Genomic DNA, 24,769 nt, shown 5'->3' on the forward strand with positions numbered 1-24,769 from the left:
ATAAAAACTTTAAAAGATGTTTTGAAAGAGAGCTGATAGTCACATAACTTTCATTACAGCATTTTGTTATGTTTTTTATTATTGTTAATCTCTTATTGTGCCTAATTTATAAGTTAAACTTTATCATAGATAGGTATGTATGTAGAGGAAAAATCATAGCATATATAGGGTTCAGTATTATCTGAGGCTTCAGGCATTCTGTGGGGGTCTTGGAAAATATACTTTCCTGATGGAGGGGGACTACCATATGTTAAATAACTTGCTGAATGAAAGTTTATGCACTTCAGTGTGAAAATGATTTCATGGTTATATAAGAGAATGTCTATTTTTAGGAGGTGCCTGCTTAGGTAGTTAGAGATTAAGTATCAATATTGCTATTTACTTTGGTTCAGTGAGGGGTGCCTGGGTGGCTCAGTCGGTTAAGTGTCTGACTCCTGATTTCAGCTCAGGTCATGATCTCAGGGTTCCTGAGTTCGAGCCTCAACACCGGGCTCCGTGGTGGCATTGCGGAACCTACGTGGCATTCTCTCTGCTCCTCCCTCATGCTCTCTTTCAAAAAACATTAATAAAAAGTCTTTAAAAACAGTTCAGTGAAAAACGAGTTTTTGTGTAGAGAGAGAAAGTAAATGTGGCAAGATGGTGACAGTGGTTAAATCTACATAAAGGATATATGGATATTCATTCTACTATTAAGCTTTTCAGAAGTTTAGTAGTTTAAAAAAGCTGGGGGTGGAGTGGGGAAAGAAATCATTACTTCTAATCTTGCTGGAAATCATTTTAAAAGCAACAATGAGACTAAAAATGAAAAGCAAGCCCCACTGGCAGAGCAACCAGGAGGTATCTGAAATCCTAGGCCCAAGAGGAAAGATGGCCAAAAGCGTCAGAGGCTTTCAGGAAGACCTGGGGAGAAGTCCCTATAGCAGAGGGGTTATAAACAAACCAACACTGGCAGCTGCAAGCACCCTCTCAACACAAAAGGCACGTTCTGAAGTGAGTCTCCTCAATCCTTTGTTCACAAGGAAAGGAATGCATGTACCAGCCAGTGTCCGGAACCTCCTGCACGTGGTTTGTTCCGAGAAACAGAAGCAGAGCACACAGACCGGGAATATTTGCAAAGAAACCATCCGTCTCTACCACAGCCGGCTGTTACAGTCCTGTGACAAAACAAAATAAGAAAGATCCACAGTTGCCAGTCCTTGCCAATTAGCCTTTGCTAATTGAACTTATGAGCACAGCCCTAGGTCGTGACGAATTTCACCTGGTCTGGACCTTATCCTAGCTCCTTCCCTACATGAACTTCCCATAGATTTTGGATACAAGTTCAAAGTTACAAACAGTTAAAACAAAAACCCAAGGCATACCAGAGGGGAAAATAAGGATATAGCTAAAGAGATGTCAGGAGACCTCTCACCCAAAGCAAGCCCACCAACCACACTGTTAAAGAGCAGATGAAAATTGTTTCTCCATGTATTAAAGCCACTTAATGAATTCCTGGTCACAGAAACCGTGATCATGATAAATGCTTAGCGTTGTTTTAAGCTACTAAGTTTTAGGGTATTTTGTTACACAGTAGTAGAGAGCTAACACTATATCCCACTGGGCAGTTCAACCCTAACATTTAGATTATCTTCTCTACTGTACAGAAAGAAGTTTTTCTCCCAGATAGAAATTGTCTGCATCTTAGTAAGTTTTCTTCAAGTTAGTATCTGGATCCGAATCCATAATAAATAGTATATAGCAGACAAAGTTCTCTTCCCCTAGAAAAGAGTTTCTCAACCTCTGCTTGACTGACACTTGGTTCCAGATGATTTTTTGTCGGGATGGGGTGGGGGCTGTCCTGTGCATTGCAGGGCATGCTGCTAGATGCCTGTGGCACATCCACCTCTCCCTTAAGTTGTAACAACCAAAAATGTACCCAGACATTTGCACATGTTCTCTATGGGCAATAATTGCTCTTGTCTGAGAACCTCTGCCCAGAATTATTTGGAGGTCTTGCTTCAACACATGGCTGGGCCCCATCCACAGAGTTTCTGATTTTTCTGGTCTGGGGGAAGGCCTGAAAACTTGCATTTCTAGCAAGTACCTAGGTGATATTGGTGCTAATGCTAGTATTACACTTGAGAATCACTGCCCTAGAAAGTCAGATGACCCTTATATACACTTGTTAGATACTACTCTGAAATGAGACCCAAAGGACGTGAAGCCATCTTTACCCTTAATTCCAGGTTTCCAATGACTTTCTTAGTAATTCTAAAGAAATAGAAGGTGACAGCAATTCTGAATAGTTATAAAGGTAAACATTGGAACAAAACTCTAAATCTTTCTAAATACCCAGATACAAAAACCAAAGCAAAGAGACCTTGTAACTTTTTTTGAAATTTATTTTTTTAAATAGTTCATTGTCAAGTTGGTTTCCATATAACACCCAGTGCTCATCCCCACAAGTGCCCTCCTCCATACCCATCACCCCCCATTCTCTCCATCAGCCTTCAGTTTGTTCTCAGCATTCAAGAGTCTCTCATGGTTTGCTTCCTCCCTCTCCCCCATTCTTTTTCCCCTTCTTCTCCCCCATGGTCCTACATTAAGTTCCTCCAAATCTTCCTATACGTGCAAACCTATGGTATCTGTCCTTCTCTGCCTGACTTNTCTTTCCTGCTTTGTCAAAGATTAGTTGGTTGTATACATTTTTGAGTCCAATTCTGAGTTCTCTATTCCATTGGTTTTTGTGTCTGTTTTTGTGCCAATACCATACTGTCTTGATGCCAGCTTTGTAGTAGCGGCTAANTGAGCATGGAAAGTTTTGCCATTTCTTTGTGTCTTCTTCAATTTCCTTCATGGGTTTTCTATAGTTTTCTTCATACAGATCTCTTATATCTTTGGTTATGTTTATTCCTATGTATTTTATGTTTTTTTTGTGCAATTGTGAATGGGATCGGTTTCTTGATTTCTCCTTCTGTTGTTTCATTGTTGGTGTANATCACTGTTGGGAATGTATATTCGTGGAACCTTGATGAAGACCATTTTGGCAACATCTGACAAAATTCAACATGTATTTTCTTTTTGACCTAGTAATTCTGTGTCTGGGAATTTATCCTCAAGATGATGATGATGATGCTGATGATGCTGATAACTTGAGCAGTAGTAGCAGCAGCTAAAACAACATTCACTGTATGTCAGGCATTTTCTAGGTAGTTTACATAGGGCCATTCATCAAATCTCTGTAGTATCTCAAGCTCTTACCAGGAAAAACTTGAGGCTCAGAGAGCTTACGTAAAAGGCCCGAGGACACACAGCTAGTGTGTGAAGGTAGGCTTCAAATCCCAGAAGTATGTGTCCCGATTCCAGGCTCTTACTTGTGACCTCTCAAGATCTACTGGGACACGAGGGAAATACAAAGTGAATATGGCTTATCACAATATTGTTCAGGATAGGAAACAACTGGAAATAATCCAGTATCAATTAATAAAGCCCTGGTTAAACAAATAATCGCTTACGTCCATAAAATGTAATGTCATTTAGATGTTAAAAAAAAGACTCTTGATGAATTTCCACGGAAAGGTCTGCAAAATACATTTTAAAGAAAAATCAAGGTGAAAAACTGTATGTATGGATATATTGCATGCCATTATTCATGTACTAATGGAGGGAAAACAGAAGTGTATTTATTCTCTTTATATGTTTAAAATACCTCTGAAAAAGGACATACACACACTCGTAACAAATTAGATATCTGTGGGTAGGGAGGGGAAGGACTGTGTGGAAGATAAAAGTGAGGAGACTTTAGTGAAAAACTTGTTGCTATGTTTTGAATTTTGAGCCATGTATTAGCTATTCAAAAATGAACTAATAACCATTTTTTAAAAAATTCCAAATACAGCATTCTTCCCAGTACCACATACTATCTCTTATTTTTTCTATAGCTAAAACTTGAGAGGTTGTTCTATACCTCCCAGTGCTAGTAGAGGTCATATTCTCAAAAAGAGCCTTGTCTGATGTACAACATACAGACAGCTACTTCTGGTCTAGGACAGTGCATTATTAATGAAGAAGTCCTCAGACGTACATGGAAACATTTACCAGTTCATGGTCTTTAAGCCTTTCTGCTCACCTATACAGTTTTAAGTTTATATACAGAATGTTTTATCATAAATTTAAATAAGTTTATTGTGTGCTGTAAAATGAAATGAGCATTGGCTGTGATCAGAATAAACATCTATGACATGATTTGATAAAATAGGTTCTAGCTACCTTACTGAATAAAGACCTCTGAATCTGAAAGTAATTAATGTTTTATCTGTGAGTTTTAGCCAATGTATATTAATAAGATTTGGTTTTTATCAAATAGTCTAGTTCTACTTAAAATAATCCACATAACTAACCAATATTCTTTTGGTTTCTCTGAATTCAGAATTTCCCTAGAAAGGCCAATTTGATCCTTAAGGGAAATAAATATAAAGAGATTTAACAGGCAGGAGCTTTGAATTGATGTTAAAGGAGGCTTCCTTGAAACAATATATTTTAAGGTCTCCGTGTTTGGTACCCAGAGGATTTTACACCTGGTGCAGTTCGCAGGAGGAGGTTATCAGAGATATTTTGTGGACTTCCTGTTTGCCTGTCTGTTTTTTGGTAAAGTGGGAAAAGTTACTTCCTCGTCTAGTTTTGGGAAAGAGTATTTGTGGGAACAAGAATTGGGAATTTATTCCCTTGCTTAGAGCAAGACATTAAAGCAGCATATCCTTTGCAATAACTGCATGTTCTTGCTAACTCCGTTTTGGAAAAACTGTGCTAAATCAGATGCATCATCCTACCTTCTTATTTTACCTTTTTATGAGGGAAAAAAGTGCCCAACTGGAAGGAATACTTGACAGAAATCTAAAAACAAGGGGTCTCCTGATCTTCACCTCCATTCCTTTGTTGTCCTTGATGGTGTTGCAAAGCTGCTCTGTTCCACACACACACTGAATACACTGGAAAAGATTTCTCTCATTAGACAAAATTAGATTTAAGAAGCAAAGGGATGCATAGAAGATTGCCCCTCATAGGTCTGTACATAGGCTCTCAAGATATTTTAGGCTGTTTTGAAGTTGTAATAAGGAGAAGGTAAACATTTATTCCAAACTTGAACCAGGAAGGGACGAGAGATATTCTCCCTTTGGTTCTATTTACAGTGTTCCTGAGTAGTAATTACCTATGTATTGATAGTAACTAAACACTGAGTGCATACCATGTACCATACACCATGGTGGACATTTTATATAGATTATCCTACTTAATAATGTCTAGTGCACTAGAGTTCTGAATCTAGAACACCTGTGTGCACTAGAGTTCTGAATCTAGAACGCCTGTCTCCTGGTGCTCTAAATGAATTGTTAGGCAAGTATTTTGTTGTATCCACACATTGCTTTTTAATCTGAAGACGGTACGTTTCCTTGCCCTAGTTTGTTACAGATGTGCCTCTAGGGGAGACATGCTTTCTATTACTTTTGTTTTTCCACAGGAAAGCACTTAAATAACAGGGAAAGTAACTGTTAGCACTGCAAAATTTAAAACTGTTATATCTTAGCATCATTGTCAATAAGATTACAAAAAAGGTCTCCCTTATCCCTTTCAGTTGGGATTTACTTTCTACTTGTTTCATTAGAATTTTTTCACTAATTTCTGATAATTGAAGATTAGTTAGAATGAAACCAATTTCTCTATGGTTTCGCATTAATGTAGTTGACCGTAAAATAATTTTTTAAAAATGTTTATTTTTTGAGAGGGAGAGAGAGTGTGAGCAGGGGAGGGGCAGAGAGAGAGGGAGACACAGAATCTGAAGCAGGCTCTACGCTCCCAGCTGTCAGCACAGAGCCCAATGAGGGGCTCAAACTCACTAAACATGAGATCATGACCTGAGCTGAAGTCAGTCACTTAACTGACTGAGCCACCCAGGTGTCCCAATGTAGTTGACATCTGATTGGTCTTCTGTACCACACAGCTGGTCCCATTGAGAGAGAAAGCATTCTGTAGGAATCTAATATAGGAGACCTCAAGGCCAGTGCAGGCTAAGGCTGTGGTAAGTGCTGGAAGCTATGCTGGGGGTAAACCTATCAGTTCTGAGTTGATTGTACTTTTCATAATCTTCCCCAAGAAAATGTATCTCAACCATCTTGTAAATGCCTCATTAAAAAAAATGATATTAAGATATAGTCAGTGATACATAGGTTTCCTTTGAATTCACATTCTGCAGTTGACCCTTCTGGGTTCTCACATTTCTTGAACATTTCCTTGGCTTTTTGTAACCTCTCAGGGCACACTTCATCCCATTAAGTTTTATATGGTTATTTTTACTGTCCTTCTCCTCTAGGGAAGCTTCTGGAAACAGCCTAAACTTACTTTCATGTCTTTCCTTTCTCAAACTCAAGTAAGCTGGCTCTAGTTTATTCTGAAAGTTCTACTGAAAAGGTCTCAAGATGTAATGGGTACTTTAAGCCTTGGTTCGCTGAATCCCTGTAGCCTCTGGAATGGTTGGTCACTGAGCTCTGGAGCCCAAGTTGGATTCTCGGTCCCCTGCTTACTGGCTACGTGGACGTTGGTAGTCTGCTTGACAACCATCCTGGGCTTCATTCTTTGTGTGAAACTCTTGATGAAGGGTAACAGACTACTGGACCTTACTACTAAACCTAGACAGCAATGCTGCTGAGGTTTTCCTCTTGCTTCTGTGACCCTGATCCATCCCTCCTTAAGTGACTCCCCGAGGTTCTGTCCTTGGTCTGATGCTCTTTCCCCCTCTTGGGTGATTTAATACAGAATCCTTATTCTGAATATTCCAATGCAAAATCACTGGATGCTGATGATTCCCAAGTCTGTCTGCAGGCATTTTCCTAAGTTGCAGGTCGAAACCATCCCCCTCCCCGTTATTATATGGGACATAATCTATGCTTCTGATTCTAGTCATTGTCCTCTCCTTAAACCCATTCTCTACTCCAGCCAGTGACTCATATAGAATCCACATCTATGTCACATACTGTGGCATACTGGGGTACATAAACTAGGTCCAAATTACTTAGAAAGATATGCAGAGCCCTCTATTAACTGGCTTCTACCACGTTTCCATCACATATGAACAATACTGAATGCTGTTATACTAGTACCTGGCAAAACTTTCATTTTTCATTATATTATGCTGTAATTACCTGTTTCTGGCTCTGCCACTGGATATTTTCCAAGACAGGACTAACTTACCTCCATATTTTTTTCAAGGTCTTCCCTCAGATTCTTAGGGAACATGTTAAAGAAAAGGTTTACTCAAATTCCACCCTAGGTTTCTTCATTTACATTTAGTGGGAAGTAAATGATTTCTTGGGAAAGCTCTCATGCCAACAGCTGTGTTTATGCAACCTCTTTACCACCATACTTTTACAGGTGACTAAAAGCACCCAAGGTGAATAAGTGAGTTCAAACATGGATGTGCATACCTGCCTCCATCAGTGATCTGAACTGTAGGAATACACTGATACAAATGTGGACACGGAGCACTTAACAACAAAAGGAGCATCTCTAAGTGTTATAATTATGTTAGTGACCAAAGAGAGAAACAAGAATAGCAGGAAAAAAGGACTTTTTATATAACATTAGGTACTCTGTGATGAATGTATTTTTTTTTTAATGTTTTATTTATTTCTAGGAGAGAGAGAGAGAGAGACAGCGTGAGCAGGGGAGGGTCAGAGAGAGAGGGAGTCACAGACTGAAACAGGCTCCAGGCTCTGAGCTGGCAGTCAGCACAGAGCCCGACGCGGGGCTCGAACCCACAAACCGCGAGATCATGACCTAAGCGAAAGTCGGACGCTTAACCGACTAAGCCACCCAGGCGCCCCTCTGTGATGAATGTATTTTCTATGGCCCTATTTAAAAAAAAAATCAAATACCATCCAAAGTACTTAGGAGAGATGGTTAAATAATATGAATACATCTAAAACCTATTTTCAAAAGGATATATTATAGGTAAATAAAATATCCAGAAAGGTACAATGGGTGCAACATAAAAATCTAAGAATGTGAGTTGGGCAGTGGGAAAACAGGTCAGTATATACAGACATGGTTTCAAGTGCTTTCCCTTAGCAAGAATTATTTAACTCTTCCTGTGTCCAGCGCAGCTAGATGGATACTAGCTCTGTTTGGATCTAGAGCAAGAAATGAGAATGATAGTGGCAGATCTGGGATAATCTCCATAGAGAATGTTGATATCCTGTTTTAGGTCCTGGTTTGGGGAAGAAACAAAAGCACTAATGGAAGGTTCTGCCTTTCTCATTCTAAGTTAACAGTATTTTAAGATTTCACATGTCAAAAATTCCCTAAAAATTTTGTTCTCTTGTTTCTCCAAGAAATTCCCACATTCCCTACTATGGTTAAGTAATTATTTACTGCAAGTTAAAGTTAAAAATATGTGTAAAATCAATAGATAGGCTCTACACAAATCTCAGAACTTTATTTTAATATAATCACAAACTAACTGGTAGTTTAAGTTCTCTCAGAATAGGATATGTTTTAATCTGTCAAAGAGGAGAAACCAAAACACAATTCTTTTATGGGTTTATAATGGGGGGAAAATGCTAGTTTGAAGTAGAAAATGAAGATGCAAATTTTAGAGCCATCCATAAAAAAACATAGATCTGCTTTCTTATATGCTCAAATTTGAAAAGCAGTCTATTAACTGTAAAAATAAATCGAAATTACGCTTGTCAAAAGAATGACACAGACTCATTACGTATATTGTGTAATCTTTGGTTATGAAACAGATTAAAGAAATGCTAAGGTTAAGTACTGTGAATACATTCTAAGATATGAAACCTTCACAACTTTTTTTCTGATAGGAAATCCCTATACATACTAAATATATTTAAAAGCATAGAGAGACCAATAATTACAACTTTCAAGGCAGACCTTAAAATCTTTAATGTTAAACAGGAGTATTTTCAATTGTCTTCCAAGTTTGAACATTTTAGGATGGTAAAGGCTTGCCAAAAAATCTAACAAACAGGTAAAATTAACAAAATGACCAAGGTAGAGTTTCAAAAATGGTTTTTAGGTACGGAAAGAATGTGGTTGTCTCAATAGCAAAGAGAGTATTGTTATTCTGTGGTAAGACATTTAGTAGGAAAAGGAAATACCGTAAACATCTATTTTCATTTCACTTCCTTGTAAGAAAAATGTCCCTCATTCGTAGGAGGAATGGAGAAACAGAATTTAAAACCCTGAAGATTAGGCTCATTAATGTATCTTTGCCTAATACATTGTGTAACAACAGCTACACCCAGTGGCCAGAAAAGAGTAGTGAAGTCTTCTAGCTAGAACTAGTTCTAGTAAAAGGTCAATTTGGAAATACATATTTTCAATTATTTATGGTCTTAGGGTAAGGATTATCTTTCATTACAAATTATGTCTTAAAGAAACACTCAATAATCTTGGGGGAAACAAAGGTCTTAGCTCATAAGCCTGAAACAAGTATCCACAATAATTCAGTTTTTAAATAAAAGGAGCTAAAATAAAACTCAAACCAGAGAGAGAACATACAGATACTTTATTGCTCACCTTTCACACAAAGCACACCTCCAGCCATTTTCTTTCACAGCTTGACAATGTTTACATTTACAAAAACCCAGCAAGAAGCTTCATGTAGATTTCAGTAAAGGAGAATGTAAAACATCAACTCAGCCAGGCTTTTGTTTTCTGCAGCAATAATAAAGGGCCTCCTGCACTAAGCAAAAATCTGTCCTCTCACTTGGTAGTGCATTTCTTCCATTACAAAAAAAGTCTCCTGCCTAAAGCAAACTAACTTTGTATTTGCTGAGCCAGTGGTATTAACTCATGCATAAAACAAATTTCAGTTTGCTGTTTCTTCTAACAGATTTCAAGTAAAAATAAGGTTTAAGGAGGAACTTGTTTTGAATGGATGCAGGTCAGTTTGAATTGCTATACTATATAAATGCCTACATGTACTATAGGTTCACAACTTAGTTTGCTTTTATAATTTTTACGGATTTTGGCCGTGTTCAAGGTTTTTAGAGTTGAGCATATGGTACAGTATTCCATCAAAAGGATAAGGCTACTGAATGTGCTATCTGCAGAAGAGCTCATTTAATAGGAACTGACCTACAAGTTTTCTCATGAAGCAAATGTGGCATAATCTCTCTGAATAAAACGCCAGTCGGGGCAGAACTGTGCTTGGAAAACAGGCATTTGAATACTTTAAGGAAAACACATATAAATGGATTGTTAATATGAGGAAGGTTTCCTAGTTGTAAATCTAAAAAAAACCTAGGAGAATCCTCATTTTCAAAACCACTTTTTGAAAACTACTTATTCAAGTAATCTCTTCCCCAAAAAGTACACATGTTCTGACTGTGGAATTAGTCTACTGGTCAATTAAAGGCAACTTTAATTACCTTTTAAAAAATTCTTCATACAAACGAGAGAGGTTGTATGTTTCTCAAACGAACTGCATTATATAAGTCTTTAAAAAAAAAAAAAAAAAAACCAACCAACTAGAATTCAATGAAGACCTACAAATACTTATGCCAAGCAGGAATCTGCCTGCCACCTGTGGTCTCCCATTAATTCAAAATTGATGCTGGACTCAGAATTCTGAAACTAAGTTTCTATTACTTGAGCTCTAGCAAAATGTAAGGTTCTGTAGCCTCAACTAGTATAATGTCTTCCTTGTCCAAACCCAGAATGATTATACTGATAACCTCCATGCTGGAAGTGCTGTTCAAATTGTCCCCCTTGGTGATAATTTTGGCTCCCCCTCCCTCCCCAACCTCCTCCCTGGCCACCACGTCCACCCCGGCCTCCACGACCACCTCTCCCTCCACGACCACTGCCTCGGTCACTATGATGCCCACCATCTTGGTATCTATTGTCCTGCTGGTATCCACCACCCTGGTATCCACTTCCTGTATATGTAGATGTTTGGAAGCCACCATAACTACCACCTTGATAACTACCACTGTGGCCACCACCATGATAGCCACCTGGCTGGAAACCTGAATCTCTATAACCACCATCTTGGTAGCTACCCCCTCCTCCACTCCCTCCATCCGTCCAGCCTCCTTGATGCTTATTTCCTCTTCCTCCCCCGCGGCTACCATGGTCGTAGCCACCACGTCCACCTCTCCCTCCTCCTTGTTCATGACCTCCTCGTCCTCCATATGAGGAATGTTCATAACCACCTCTCCCTCCGCCTCGGCCTCCTGTTTGCTGCTGGGGGCCATCCTGCCTTTTCTGCCACGGTGGCATCTCTGGAGGTGGAGGTTCAATTTCATTGGGTCTGCCTCCTCTGTCAGGCACCCTGCCCATCAACACCTATGGGATAAGAAAGAGGTTTTAAACTGCTGTATTTTTATAAATAGAAATAAACGTATTTGAAAGAAGAGTAAAGATACGTTAATCACCTTATTGATGGCACAGGCAGTCTTTTCTCTTATAGAGCCACTGCTTGTCCTTAAAATCTTTGACAAGTCTTGTCTTGCAGCCAAAAGGTGGGCGACAGAAATAGTACTTTTAGGAGATAAGACTGAGCGTTTTGGCTGGTAAACCTTTGCTAATTTTTCTGTCTGACTCTGTTGAAACGAAGTGTTGAAAGATAAAAGTCAATTTTCACAATGAAAAACACTGATATTAAATATGTTCAAGACTTCCAAAATGTCTGATAAAAATAGTTAGTAGGCTTAAGACTGGAGGAAAAACATACTCACCGTTGCTCTGACCCAGTGAATGACTATTCTAAGATACAACTGTGAGACACTTGAGAGAGCAAGGAATAACTTGGGAGGTGGCTGGGAGGGGGATACACAGGGTAAAGGGGTTTCCCGTTAGGGTAAAGGGGTTTCCCGTTAGGGACTGTGGGGCCAAAAAGGTAAAAAGGTTCCTCCTGCCGTTGGTCTCAGATCAAATATTCATTTTACCTATGTAAATATAAGGATATAAACCCATTTCAGTAATTTTGCTTTTTAATTTTCCCATCTTACAATGAGAAAAAAATGTTAGCTACGATTAATTTGTACTAATTATGTTAACAGGACACATTTCTTCCAAAGTGATCCCCCTGTGTAATACTTTCCTCTATTTTAAGTAATAAATAAGGAAAAACGGTGTATGTTAACCATTTAGTAGAAGTATAATGACTAAGACTGTCAACTCCTGAGAGACAAAGCACTGGGACACTGGGACACTGGGGCAGCCCGCTTAGATGTGTGTGAAACACAAGACCGCAAAAGATAAATGAGCAAAAGACATAAAAGAGAAATGTCACACACGAGAAAATAAAGTTCAAACAAATATAAGAAATGTTTCTCAGACAAATTAACCTCAGTTGTGAGAAACAACAATCTCCTACCTACTAAATTCTGGAAGCAACAGTACAAGTACGATACACAGTAATATCACACAAAGACAAAAAATATTTGGTGCATCTGTCAGTTATATGCAGGTCTTGAAATATACATGGTAAATGTTTATGTGAAAAACTAGAATGCAAAAAAGTTTGCTTATTATTGTATATATAGACAAAGGAAGAGAGAATACTAAAAATGAAAACAGCTATTGTGGTTAAGACAATGGGATGATCGGTGACTTATTATTTGAAAAAGTTTTCTTTAGTAATTAAAAGGATAAAGAGATTATCATCCCATAGTTTGGAGGAATGTTTCCTGAATGTCTTGAATTTCTTTCTTATAGCCACTGGTTGTACCTACATTAAGTGCTCACGGTGTTTGCTGAATGGAAACAAACACTTCTGAGAAAATAGTTTTATGTTGCAAATAAAGTTGATTTAAAATGCAATTTCAAAGTGATAGAAACACATAAATTTCATTATGTGAAACAGTTCATTTTGTGCAAAGTAATTTCTATGAAGTGATTTAAAAACAAAGTTCCAAAATGAGATATCAGTACATAAATTCCATTAGATGAAACAAAAAAAAATTTGTGTAATTTGTACAATCCTTCCTTATCCTCCCAAATATATTTTTATAGTTCGTAAAATCACTGTATATTATCGTTCAAAACGATCTTAAATATCACCTAGATTTAACATGGAATTTTAGAGATGTCCAAAACGGGACAGAAAGAAAAGCTCCAACACACCAGGTCACAATGCCAGCGGTACACTCCAGTCATGGTGGTGCCTGACCCAGGGTCGTGGTGTGTCAGTGCCTCGGTCAGTACACTATCAATCAGTCAGTAGATAGTTTTCTAGCTAAGAGGTGCAAGGTTTTTGTTTTTGAAGTGCACTGACCACGCTGAGAATGAAATGACTGTTTCTGGTAGTTCCTACACAGCAGTCACAGGAGAGAACCACCTGCTCCATGTGTTGCTCCTGACTAGCTGTGAGGTCTCAGACAAAGTCTCTCATTTATGTGGGTCTCTATTTTTTTTCAGTTGCAAAATCAGGGGAATTAAGACCGATCTCCAACACTGAAATATTTTAAGTTGATAAATACCTACTCCAACAATGTAGTAGCCAAAAGGGCTTTGCTAAGGTTTAAAGATTTTAGATGAAAATAACATATTAGCAAGATAACTGGCTAACTAAATAAAAACCTTTTCAGAGTCATTTAACTAAAATTCAGGAAAAAAAACCTGTTTTCAAACATGAATATAAAGGGAATATTGGATACATATTTGGATCCAAACTCCCCATAAATTCATGGATCAGCTCCACTTCAAGGTTCTAAGGAGGTCAAATTAGTCAAGTGTGCTAATTTTTTTTCTGCTTACTGATTGTAGAGTAGATATTTAATGTTTAATAAATGTTGAATGACCAAGATTTTTACCTGGATTATCTCATTTAATCTAAAGTAAAAGTGAACCTTACCACATTCTCCAGTTCTCTCTTAATGTACAGTTATATTTGGTCTTGCTAAATCCAGTATTTCTAACTTAAAGTAGCAAATGAAATTGTTTGCTTTAGGTCTAGTAAACAATTTCAAAATCAATTAGTTTAGCAATTTTCAAATACTCTATCCATTTCTCTTACAAATGGGTACTCTCAGTAGGTGAGAGTAAAACATATGGTTTTGTTAAAAATATTAAAAAGCAAGAAAAAAATGTTTTCTTCATTACTGCTGAATAGCTGAAAGAACTGCTACTCAGCAACTCACTCAAGAAAAATCCCTATGTGTGTCTCCCATGTATTTCTTTTGTAGTCTCCACCATATTTAAACTGTGCTAGGAATGCTTAAGGATCATGTCTATAAATACTCCGCTCTTTTAAATGATTTAATATGTACCTTAGCTCTGTCAGACCAACCAAAAGACTGGACAGTGACATCCAAACGTTTTATTAGCAGCTTTCTCCGAACTTCATATTCATTGGCTATGGCTTGGTTAATTGCTTCTATCTTTTCCTAAAAACGAAATTTAAAAGATCAGTTAAAATTTCAATCTGCTCGACCCTGTTTCAAGAGGGCAGCAACTCGTGTTGCTTCATTCATAACTGATTCCCCAGCACTTAGCACAATGCAGATTACTTGATATAATACTAAAAGTTGTTATAAGTTGATGCATGACACGCAAAACAGTGTCTCAAAACATAATAAAGAATACACAGAGAATTCTCATTGAGCCTTCCCATAATTCACTGTGTGAAGCTTAGCCCAATGACGTTTTTGGCTAGAAGGCAACCCATTTAGCAATTAGAAACATACTCAACTGCAATTTATCTTTACCAGCTATGTGAAATATTTACAAATTATGAGGTAAGTGCTTCTAATCATACATAAATAAAATTATTCTGTCTAAATCTTTAAGATTAACAAAATTGATTCTAAGAATGTCCAGCTAGGAAACTACGTATCAGAAAACATTAACTTAAACAGCACAAACTGTTAAGCGTCAACAGCGTGAGAGATGGTTCTTTACCGAGTTTACTCAAGATGACTGCTACTCACCCAGTGGGCTGGTCCCATTGGCTTCTTCAGTAAAGGCTTTCCCACATGGTTAGGTGGAACTTTTGCTAAGGTCTCCTTTAACTGACATAGACACACAAATGAATAAACAAATCTAAAAGTAAAACATATCTTCCTCATCTTCCCATTTCCCATCATATCTTGCCATCAAAAGAAGATTCCTGACAGAGGCAAAGGTGGAGGATGTTTTGAAATGTACAAGACCCACACGATAAAGACACTCACTTGTCCCACTCCTCACGTGCCTATGGAAGCATGATTCCTTCACTGTACCTAGAACGGTGCCTGACAACAGTAGGCACTCAGTGGGTATTTGCTGAATGGATGAATGAACACACAGAAAATCTAGACTATGGATACAGTGCTGCTCCCCTGTAGAGTTCAGCTGAATTTGTGCATCATGGTGTCCACTGACCCCACAACGCAAATGTACCAGTTCTTAGAGTCCAGCAGATATGCATACAGAGAATAACTCTGCTATAACAAATATCATTCTCTTAAATTCTTTATTAAAATTGTTTATTCCTAGTCAATTATATTTTTAAAACCTCTTAAAAGTAGGTGATGTGTGGCATAAAAATAATTCTGACTTATTTGCACATACTAGGTTATGTTATCAGCAGTTGACAAACCTAGCTTGCCAACTGAAACATGTAAGACTCAAAGTGACTGGATTAGAAACCAAATATATTGACATCCTTTTCTGTCCAGTCAATGGATAGGAAGGTAGTAACATTTAATGATAAAGACCTTAAAAATTAATTGCCTCAAAGTTCAGTGATAAAATTTTAAAAAGGACTTAAGTCTTAATTCTTTTTACATTATACCTAGCTTATTTCAGTTTATAAATCAAAGTGTAAAGTTTCCTTTTTGAAAAAGAAACATGCTAACAAGTTAAAAAAAAAAAGTAAAATACTAATTTCTCTTTAAGGTATCTAGGATTTAAAACCCAAAACTCATTTAGTAACAATAATATGCACATTAGGTTCCCATTAAGAGAAATTAACTTGCTTCATTTCAAACAAATGTAGGACTATGCCTTTAATACACTACAATCTGGTACTAAAGGTCTTACTTTTTTTTCAATCCCGCTGAAGAATTGGAACATAGTTATATTGGCTGGAGGTTTGGACATTCCTAGAGCAATACATATGCCTTTCAACTCTTGAAAGACCTCACTACCGCCTCCTTCTTGAGCTTTTTTTGGAGGAGTATTCACACAGAGCATTCTGGCAGCTTCTAGTTCTGAGATGAGGTATGCTGAAGTAAACAAAATAAGATTTCAAAATGAGATACAGCTACAGTTAATAGTCATAAGTCTGGAGTCACAACTCTATAGACCTAGTGATACGTAACTTTTAAAGCTGCAAGAATGGATAAAAACAAGAAAAGAAAACCATTTTTACCTGCAAATGACATAACATATAAACTGGTTCTGTAATTCAGGTATTTAATCAATTTATGTTTAAAGGGTGATTTAAAAATAAGTAATTCTTCTTTGAAACCAAAGTATCAAGTAGATCACATCTAAAAATCTGGGTCCAAGTATCCCACTATCCAGAACAGGGGTTGGCATCTGTTAAATTTAACAAAGGTGGCAGGTGGCCAATCTTCAGCAACAGTTGGAATTGGTTAGTATTATTTTTTTACTTCTCACTATTGACAGGCACCAGTGATGTAACTCTCTTGCTCTCTTACCTTCCAATACTTGGGTAGTCTGTTCAGAACTGGCAGGAAACATTTCCAAGTGATAAAAACTTACAAGAGGGGAAAGGCATAAAATTCCCCAAAGATCTTTTCTCATGGCCTGCAGTAGCCTAATGCCACCCTCTCTGGCTGTGTAAAGAAAACCCTCTTCCATCTATGTTCTTCTCAATATTCCCTTTCCCCTTACTTTCCTCCTCTTCTCCCTACTCCCCTTAATTCCCCTGAAAAACATCAACAGAACTTTCTAGGCTTAACTTGGCAGAGTCCTCTTGTATCACTATCACCCTGTTGATTTCAGCCAGGTATGAGGGCTGCAATCTGCTTCAGGTGACGGAAGGTATAAATATTCAATCTTATTCCTTTAACCTTCCCAAGGACACTTAAATTTTTATGAAAGATGATTAATAATCATTTAGATCCCAGGATTTCAGGTTATGTGACAAAGTGAGAACCTTCTGACGTTAGAGAGTTTTGGAAAAAGATTTTTTTTCTGGGCTCTTAAGTCCTATGAGAAGCACAAACGAATGATCAGCTTGAGTATCTCATTTCCTATACCCAAGGTGTAATGCTAGAACAATAAATACAGCTAAGCTGCTGGAAAGGTCATTCTAAATGGTTTTGATAAAATCTTAATGTGTTCCATACAGCAAACTGTAGGAGTTAAAAGATCAAAGAAGTCAAACTCCACAGTCATGAAAATAACCACCGTTTTCTAAATAAAGTTTTACTGGAACACTACCACAATCATTTACATAACCTCTCTGGCTGGGACATGCTACAACAGCAGAGTTAAGTAGTTGTGACAAAGCCCTTATGGCCCACGAAGCTGAAAATACTCACAGTCTCCTCCTCTAAAGAAAAAGTTTGCCAACCCTTGTTCTAGAAAATCATGATTTAATAAACTGGTTCTCTAAATTTGGGACAACATAGCTCAGGCAGCCATAAAATTAGTTCACCAATAACAATTCCCATCAAAAAACATTAGCTGTTAACTGTAGTGTTCAAAGTACGAGGAAGGGTACTAGAGATATAATACAAAACAAACAAAACAGATGATTTCTACCAGTAATCTAGTTAGGAATAAAGAATATATGCACAAAAAGATGAATGATTCTTCACCCATTACGAACTCAGGTATCTGACTTATTATACCTCAGGGGAATAATTGGACAACAGGACAGGCAACGAACAGCTAAACCTTCTTAACCAGACACAGGAGTGTTTGTAGCCATTCATTCAAAGACTAGTCTACTAACAATTCTAATGAGATTGGTTCTTTTCCCCCATTGGAACACAATATATTAAAAGCTAAAGGGTACTGGAGAAGGAAGTAAAATTATAGCAAAAAGATGTGACAATTGATACTTGCAAAGATGAGAAATATTTATACAGAGTGAAGAGAATGAACACATATACATAAATACTAGCATGACAGAAAGAATACAAACTGAGGGAAATATTTTAAAGGGGAAACAGCAAAAGCAAAGATAAAGAGGAGTGAGTAGTGTATATGTGCATGAATTCCAAGAGCAGCATAACTTTCAGTTGGTTTAGTCATTTAGTTGAGAAGTAGCTGTATATTACTGAGGAGCTTTTGAGGTGATAGCACACTAAAATAAAGTTTATAAATTATGACCCTGAGTCCAAAATAATACTCAGCACAGTCTGCTTAAGCAACAGAAAAGAGTCAAAGCCATTTTATGAAGATTTATCTTCAAAGTGGTTTTTATAAGTATGAACTTATAAAGGCCAAACTCTTAGCTCTTTGAAAAGATTAGTTATTCATGGTCATTACTAAGCTTTCCATAAAATTCGTATCTTCCCATGTAAGATAACATATCCTGAGTGCCAAGTATTAGGTTTTGGTAAGCAATGTTACAAAGGAAGAATGAGTGAGTATACTGTGGCTGAGCCAGTTCTAGAAATCACACAATCTAAAGGACACTGAATGCATGCCTAAGAACCACATGCAGCAATATCAGTATTTAAAGCAGTAGCTAACCTTATGCGCATACTGCCCCCTCCACCTTCCAAAATCATTCAACAAAGGAGACATTATGAACGTGATTCTGGAATAACTCAGTGCCTGGGTATAAGGCTATGAACACCATTTTTCAAAAACTGAACCTTCAAAACCGGGGCTGTCACATTATTCAGAAACCATAGTAGTTATACAGACAATATTTTAAAAACTCTCTGAACTGCTGGTGTCATAATAACTATAATATTCAGTTAACCAAAGCTTAATCTAAATGTGTCTCAGATGCTATAAAACTTGTGAGTTAAGACTGTTGGTTGTGTTTACTGGAGGATTCACTTAAGGCAATAAAATCTGTCAGTCTACTTACTGTTTCTCAGGGTGAAGAAAGAAATCGTAGTTAGTATACAAAAAAACATGGAAGAACTTTTCATAACAATTTATTTCCCAGAATGATCAGTAAGTGTAGGAACAATGCAAATACTATTCCAGAAAATTTTACATTGTAATTTGATAGATTTACAAACAAAACCAAAAGCCCTAAACAATTACCCAGCTGCAAAAAAATATCCACAATATACAACACTTCAATTTTTAAAAAAAATTTTCACTATTCCCATACTACCTTCTTAGTCTATTTTAAAATATGCTTCCAGTCTGGAAAGCTAGGGTTTAACGATCACACACTTGAATACTGGGCACTACCTAGAGTCATATTAGGTGAAGCATAAACTTGAAGTACCAAGAAAGCTAAATGATAAGAGGAGTAATTACAAAACAATGCTGCTTGCTACCAGTGCACAGGCCCATGATTAGCTTCTAAGTTGAAAATGTAATAGTTTTCTTTAAAGTACGTAGCATTCTGATTTAAATCCTTAATGAGATAGTACAATTAACAGCCAGTTTACTAGTCACATAAAAAAAAAAAAACATGAATAAAAAAATAACAGCTACCTTCTAGTAGCTATGAACTTACTGAGCAAAAGGAGGCAGTTCTTCTGAACGAGAAGGCGCTTGGTCACATCCCCAGATGTCAGTGAAAGATAGGGACAGTTCATCTCCCCCAGTAGCCCACTCACCTCAAGCTGGAATTCTTCAGCTTCACTCGGGCCTTTTAAGAATTAAAATAACCTTACTTAATAAAAATTGCTTTTCCCATTAGCAAAGAAATTATACATATATATATAAGTTGAAAGTTTTAATAGGGTTTTCCTAGCACAAGTAACTTTGACTTCTAATCCTTCCTTTCTCATACCACTGCCAACTTTCATTCTTAATAAGTTTTCATTAGATTATTCCCTTATTGGAGAAACTTTAATGGTTTCTTAATTTCTACCCATCTAATTACTTGTCTAATTACTTGTCTGCACTTAAAGATTCTTCTTCCTAGCTTCTTCACTTTACCTTCCCTGCATACTGCTATGTAATAGTACCTATGACATAAACATAGTAGTTACCTTCTACCTCTACAAATATTCCATTTGTGCCACGCCAGTCTCCTCACTGTCCCAGGAACAGGCAGTCTCATTTCCACGTATGTACCTTCATGTAAGTTATTTCCTGTGACTGATACACCCTCTATGTGCTTCTCATCTATCAAACCTCACCTACCCATCACAGCCCAGCGGTCTTGCTCCTTGATAGAACCTTCCCCAATTGGTGCTGCACTCACTGATTTCCTCCTGCTGTGAACCATAAAGTGAAGCGCCGAATTACTGTACTAATCTCCAGTTGCTCCATTTGTGCCTAATATTCCCAGTGAGGTTAAATCTGAAGTTAGCAAATGTGACTTGTAATTCTGTATTCCCATAACACGTTAAGTACAGAGTTTATTTAGTGAACCAAGGAAAAACAATGGCCCTTCTTCCTTACTATTCTTTCTGATGGTTCTCTATCATACAAGGGAAAAAATTAACCAACTCTGAGTCACTTGATCAGAGTTCATTTTCTCATCTGTAAAATGGGAAGGCTGTATTATTGTTTTGCAAACTGTTCTGTAAACTCAAATTCCACAAAACTCCTTTAGAAGGAGCCAGGGAGGATGAGGAAAGACTTGTGTTAAACGTACTTCATCTTAACTTCAACCAAATAGGTACACTTTTACCTGTTTTGTATGTTGGCTTCTATAAGAGGTTTTCTTTTAGAAGGGGCTCCAGGTTATAAGCAGTTATCATCTAGTATACTTGTTTTCACAAGTTCCTACAGTTTCTGAAATGTTAGGCCAAGAGGAAGTGTTAAGAGTACTGGCTGCCAATCTTACTGTTGCAGTTGAACTCTGGCTATACCATGCACTAGTTGTGTGACCTCGGACAACACGTTTAAGCTAGCCGCGCTTTCTTGTTGCATGAACAAAAGAACAATAAAACCTGCCTCAGGTTTCAAATGAGTTAAACACGGAAAGTGCTTAGAAAAATAATGCTCAATAAACGTACGCCATGCTATCATTAGTGTTATACTACAGTGTCCTTAATAATTGGAAATGGCTGCAACTAACACGTGCACATTAAATATAGTAAACATGTAAGAAAGTGAGCTCTTCAAAATGGGATTCGGTGTGGGATGTGGGTATGTGTATAGTTCTCCACGAGCGTAGGTTAACACGTGGGCATTTGTCTTTGTCTCCTATTGTAGGTTTACCTATGGTAGGAGGGAGCCAGATGGTGGAGTGTTAGGTTCCAAGCTTCTGACTCTTTTGCAGAGTAAACAAAACAGTGCTAATACAATAATAAAATTGGCAAATATAAAACAGCTCTCAACACCATAAATCTGATGGTGCTGCATCTGGTTGTGACGGATCTGGCGAAACATTCCTGGGATACAGAAAACTTAAGGTAGTGTTCTTTTTCTCCTCATGTATAAAAGAATTATAATGCATTTACTTTACATGTCCTTCTGGAATCTAGTGGTCCTAAGAGAAACATTCCAGCTTTCAGTTCTAGCCACCAATTTAAGAGCTCACAAGTCATGTTTTACAAAGAATGGAAAGTTTGTATATGCCATACTTCTCTCCCATTTCTGTATCTCAGTAATAAGACCTTTTCAATTTCCACTTAACTTCAACTTTTAATTTAATTTTTTTTTACGTTTACAAAAACCGGAAAAGTTCACGTTTAGTACTAATAATGTTCAACTGACAATACTTTTATATTTTAGTTTTATACTTTGTACCTAAAGCTGAATGTTTACTTACTGTTAGTTGCTTGCACATTTTCCTCTAGTTTACAGAACACTCTTAATTCAGACACCAGCCAAGCACAGAGTTTGGTAAACTCAGGGGAACTGGCTCCAGCACAGACTGCCTGAGACAGAGCGCCATCTTCCAATAATGGACCCTTGTAACTGGTGAGTAAAAAATTATACTTCAGAAGAATAAAGAATCACAAGTAATATTTTACACAATTTATCTATGTATTATTTGTAGAATTAAACAATAGTTTAAGAGTTTGTAAGCCTGCAAATATAAATAAAATTTATAGAAAATAAAATCTAAATTTTTAATTTTAATCTAATAAAATTGATTAGAAAAATAAGCTACTTGGTAATTGCATTTCAATCCTTCAAAATATATACAAGTATTTAATAGAATCACACATATTAATAAATTATGTCAACTTCTATCCATTTACTAAAAGCTCTTATTGTACAACTTTAACTGAATTGAATATTAAAATATTAAAAAGTGATAGCTCATTATACTATAGTTTATGGTTTCAGAAATATAACTTAGGTTACCTTTTCTAGAAATTTTTCCAGAAATCAATTAGACAATTTTTTTAACTTTAAAAGCAAAAACTTGCCAGTTAAATTATTTCCTTTTTCTATATTTAATGACAGTTAAGACTATTAAGACAGGCTAGTATCCGAGAAATGTCTGAATTTATTTAAAAGATGAATTACTGCTGGCAAGTTGATGTCTGGGCTAACTGGTGGATCTGAATCCTAATCCTTTCGTAAGAGATTCAAGCATAATCTTAAAATATATATAATGTTCAAATATTCATAAAAGTCAACAGTTATAATGAATCCCAACCTAGAATATAGCTAGAACTAAAGATCCTGTCATTCTCAAAGCAATTTTAAAATATATGTTCTTCAGAAGACTATTTTATCTTTTAAGTGAAATATTGATAAACACTGTTATTCAAGATGGAACATTAAATGTAGATAATTTGATGTTTGGAGGTACAGATATGTTTGAGAAATGACAATATCTGATTCTTTTAAAACGCACTTCTGTGTTTATACACTGAATGGAATGGAAAAAAATCTCACACAGAAAGTGAGATTATATAGTCTGGCATCTAGATTCAAAACCACAAATTATTAGATACTGCAATATAGAGACTAGGCCAAAAAATGTCTCCTTGTGTTACACATTTAAAATTTGTTAGTTTATTCTACAAATAGTTATTGAATTTATACCGTGTTCCAGATTAAAGATAAAAGACAGTCATTTAAACTATAATAATTCTCAGTGAATCCTTTAAAGATACATATCAATCAATTAGGCCTGAATTTTAATGACTGAATGTCATCAAACTACGTTGTTTTGCTTAAAATTTATAGCAAAATTTTCAGAAAATCTCATGGTCAATCACAACCCATCTCGAACGTTTACTTGGTTACAATTATTATAGTAACAACTACTTTTTTAGTATCCCAGAAAAATACAGTGCAAAGGGTAGAAGAAAAATAATGGGAAGAAACAGCATCCATCACCAATTCTTGAGGCAACATCTACCCAAGAAGAATGACTACATTTAAATAAGGCTCTCGTCTCTGAGTCTACTACTCCTTCAAAAGCTTTCTCCTAGGAAGCTTTTAGGACTTTATTTTGCTTTCCAAGTAAAGAGACCCTCTTCCTCAGTTCTCCTCACAGCACTTTCTCACAGTGTGAACCTGTCTTCTACCTCACTTTGTGCTAGTAAATGATCAGCCCAACACTAACACAGAGAAAGTGCTCCTTAAAAAATGTTTACTGGATGAATGGACTCATATGTGGACAAGCAATTTAGAATTTAGTCTGAGATGTCCACCAAAGAGACCATTTTGCTGAATGTGACTTTTACCTATGCTCTAATCAAAGAAATAAGCCCCCTAAGTCTGGAATATTCTGAAAATTCAGAGCAAGCTCCAAAGAAAAAAACAATGATAATTCACCTTAACAAAAGATAATAGGCACCACCACTTCTTTTCCCAAAAAATTCTACCAGGACAGAAAGTTACTTAAATGAGCAGACTCTGAGAACCTTATGGTGTCCTTTCCTTTTTTTCTTTTAAATTTTTAAATGTTTATTCATTTGAGAGAGAGAGAGAAAGAGAGAGCGAGCGAGAGAGCGAGCGAGTGCAGGAGAGGGGCAGAGAGAGAAAAGGAGACACAGATTCCGAAGCAGGCTCCAGGCTCTGAGCTGTCAGCAGAGCCAGACGTGGGGCTTGAACTCACAAACCATGAGATCATGACCTGAGCCAGAGTCAGACGCTTGACCAATTCAGCCATCCAGGGGCCTCATCGGTGTCCCTTCCTAAAGAAACGTTCCTCCAAAGGTTTCCATGTCATGGAAACACCCTTGGGGACCATTTTGATAAAGTACTTGTTACTTTATAAATAAAGCTGGCTAAATCTGTATTATTTTGGACACCATTTACCTGTTGACAAATACGTAATCACACAGTTTGTTTCTGGAACCATACTTAGCCCAAGAAGTTCTAAATTCTCAAGTTTTAATAGGGCACAAAGAGACAAAATGCACAACGAACATGCAGGGGGCCTGGTGGCTGGAGATGACTCTAAAGGTGAGGACTAAGGGTGGGTCGGTGAACCAGAGTTTCACTGTCAGGGGAAAGAGCAAGTGGTTCCCATGAAGGTGGTGACAGGTTAGGTACACAAGTGAGCTGGCTAGCGGAATGGAAGCAGGCATGTGGCTTAGGGAACCCTGAGTGCATGCAGAGATGACTGGGCAAAGGAGATTTTTTTGAGAGAAATGGGGAGGGGTAGGAGTAGGGGCTCAAGAGTCGAGCAGAAGTTTGGAGAACGAGTAGGAAAAAAGAAAATCAACTTTGGCAACCTCCAGAGTGAGGGGGTAGGGAAGACGATGGGGAGCGAGAAGAGAGGCTGGGGGGGGGGGGGGGGGGGGGG

At 37.2% G+C, this 24,769-nt stretch overlaps 1 protein-coding gene across 1 annotated transcript in view; it reads right to left on the bottom strand.

Annotated features, from left to right (window-relative positions):
• Window positions 1-9,540: 9,540 nt before the first annotated feature.
• FAM98A (family with sequence similarity 98 member A) overlaps window positions 9,541-24,769 on the bottom strand; it is a 15,661-nt gene continuing 432 nt past the window's right edge. Inside the window, exons 2-8 of the mRNA XM_077772779.1 lie at window positions 21,824-21,972; window positions 19,610-19,744; window positions 16,024-16,208; window positions 14,931-15,011; window positions 14,271-14,387; window positions 11,433-11,600; window positions 9,541-11,343 (exon numbers count right to left, since the gene is read on the bottom strand). Of these exons, the coding sequence (XP_077628905.1) occupies window positions 10,678-11,343; window positions 11,433-11,600; window positions 14,271-14,387; window positions 14,931-15,011; window positions 16,024-16,208; window positions 19,610-19,744; window positions 21,824-21,972 (1,501 nt within the window). The 3' untranslated portion in view covers window positions 9,541-10,677. The remainder of the gene's footprint in view (window positions 11,344-11,432; window positions 11,601-14,270; window positions 14,388-14,930; window positions 15,012-16,023; window positions 16,209-19,609; window positions 19,745-21,823; window positions 21,973-24,769) is intronic.

This window comes from Crocuta crocuta, unplaced genomic scaffold (genome assembly GCF_008692635.1).
Source record: "Crocuta crocuta isolate KB4526 unplaced genomic scaffold, BGI_CrCroc_1.0 scaffold363, whole genome shotgun sequence".
Lineage (NCBI taxonomy): Eukaryota > Metazoa > Chordata > Mammalia > Carnivora > Hyaenidae > Crocuta > Crocuta crocuta.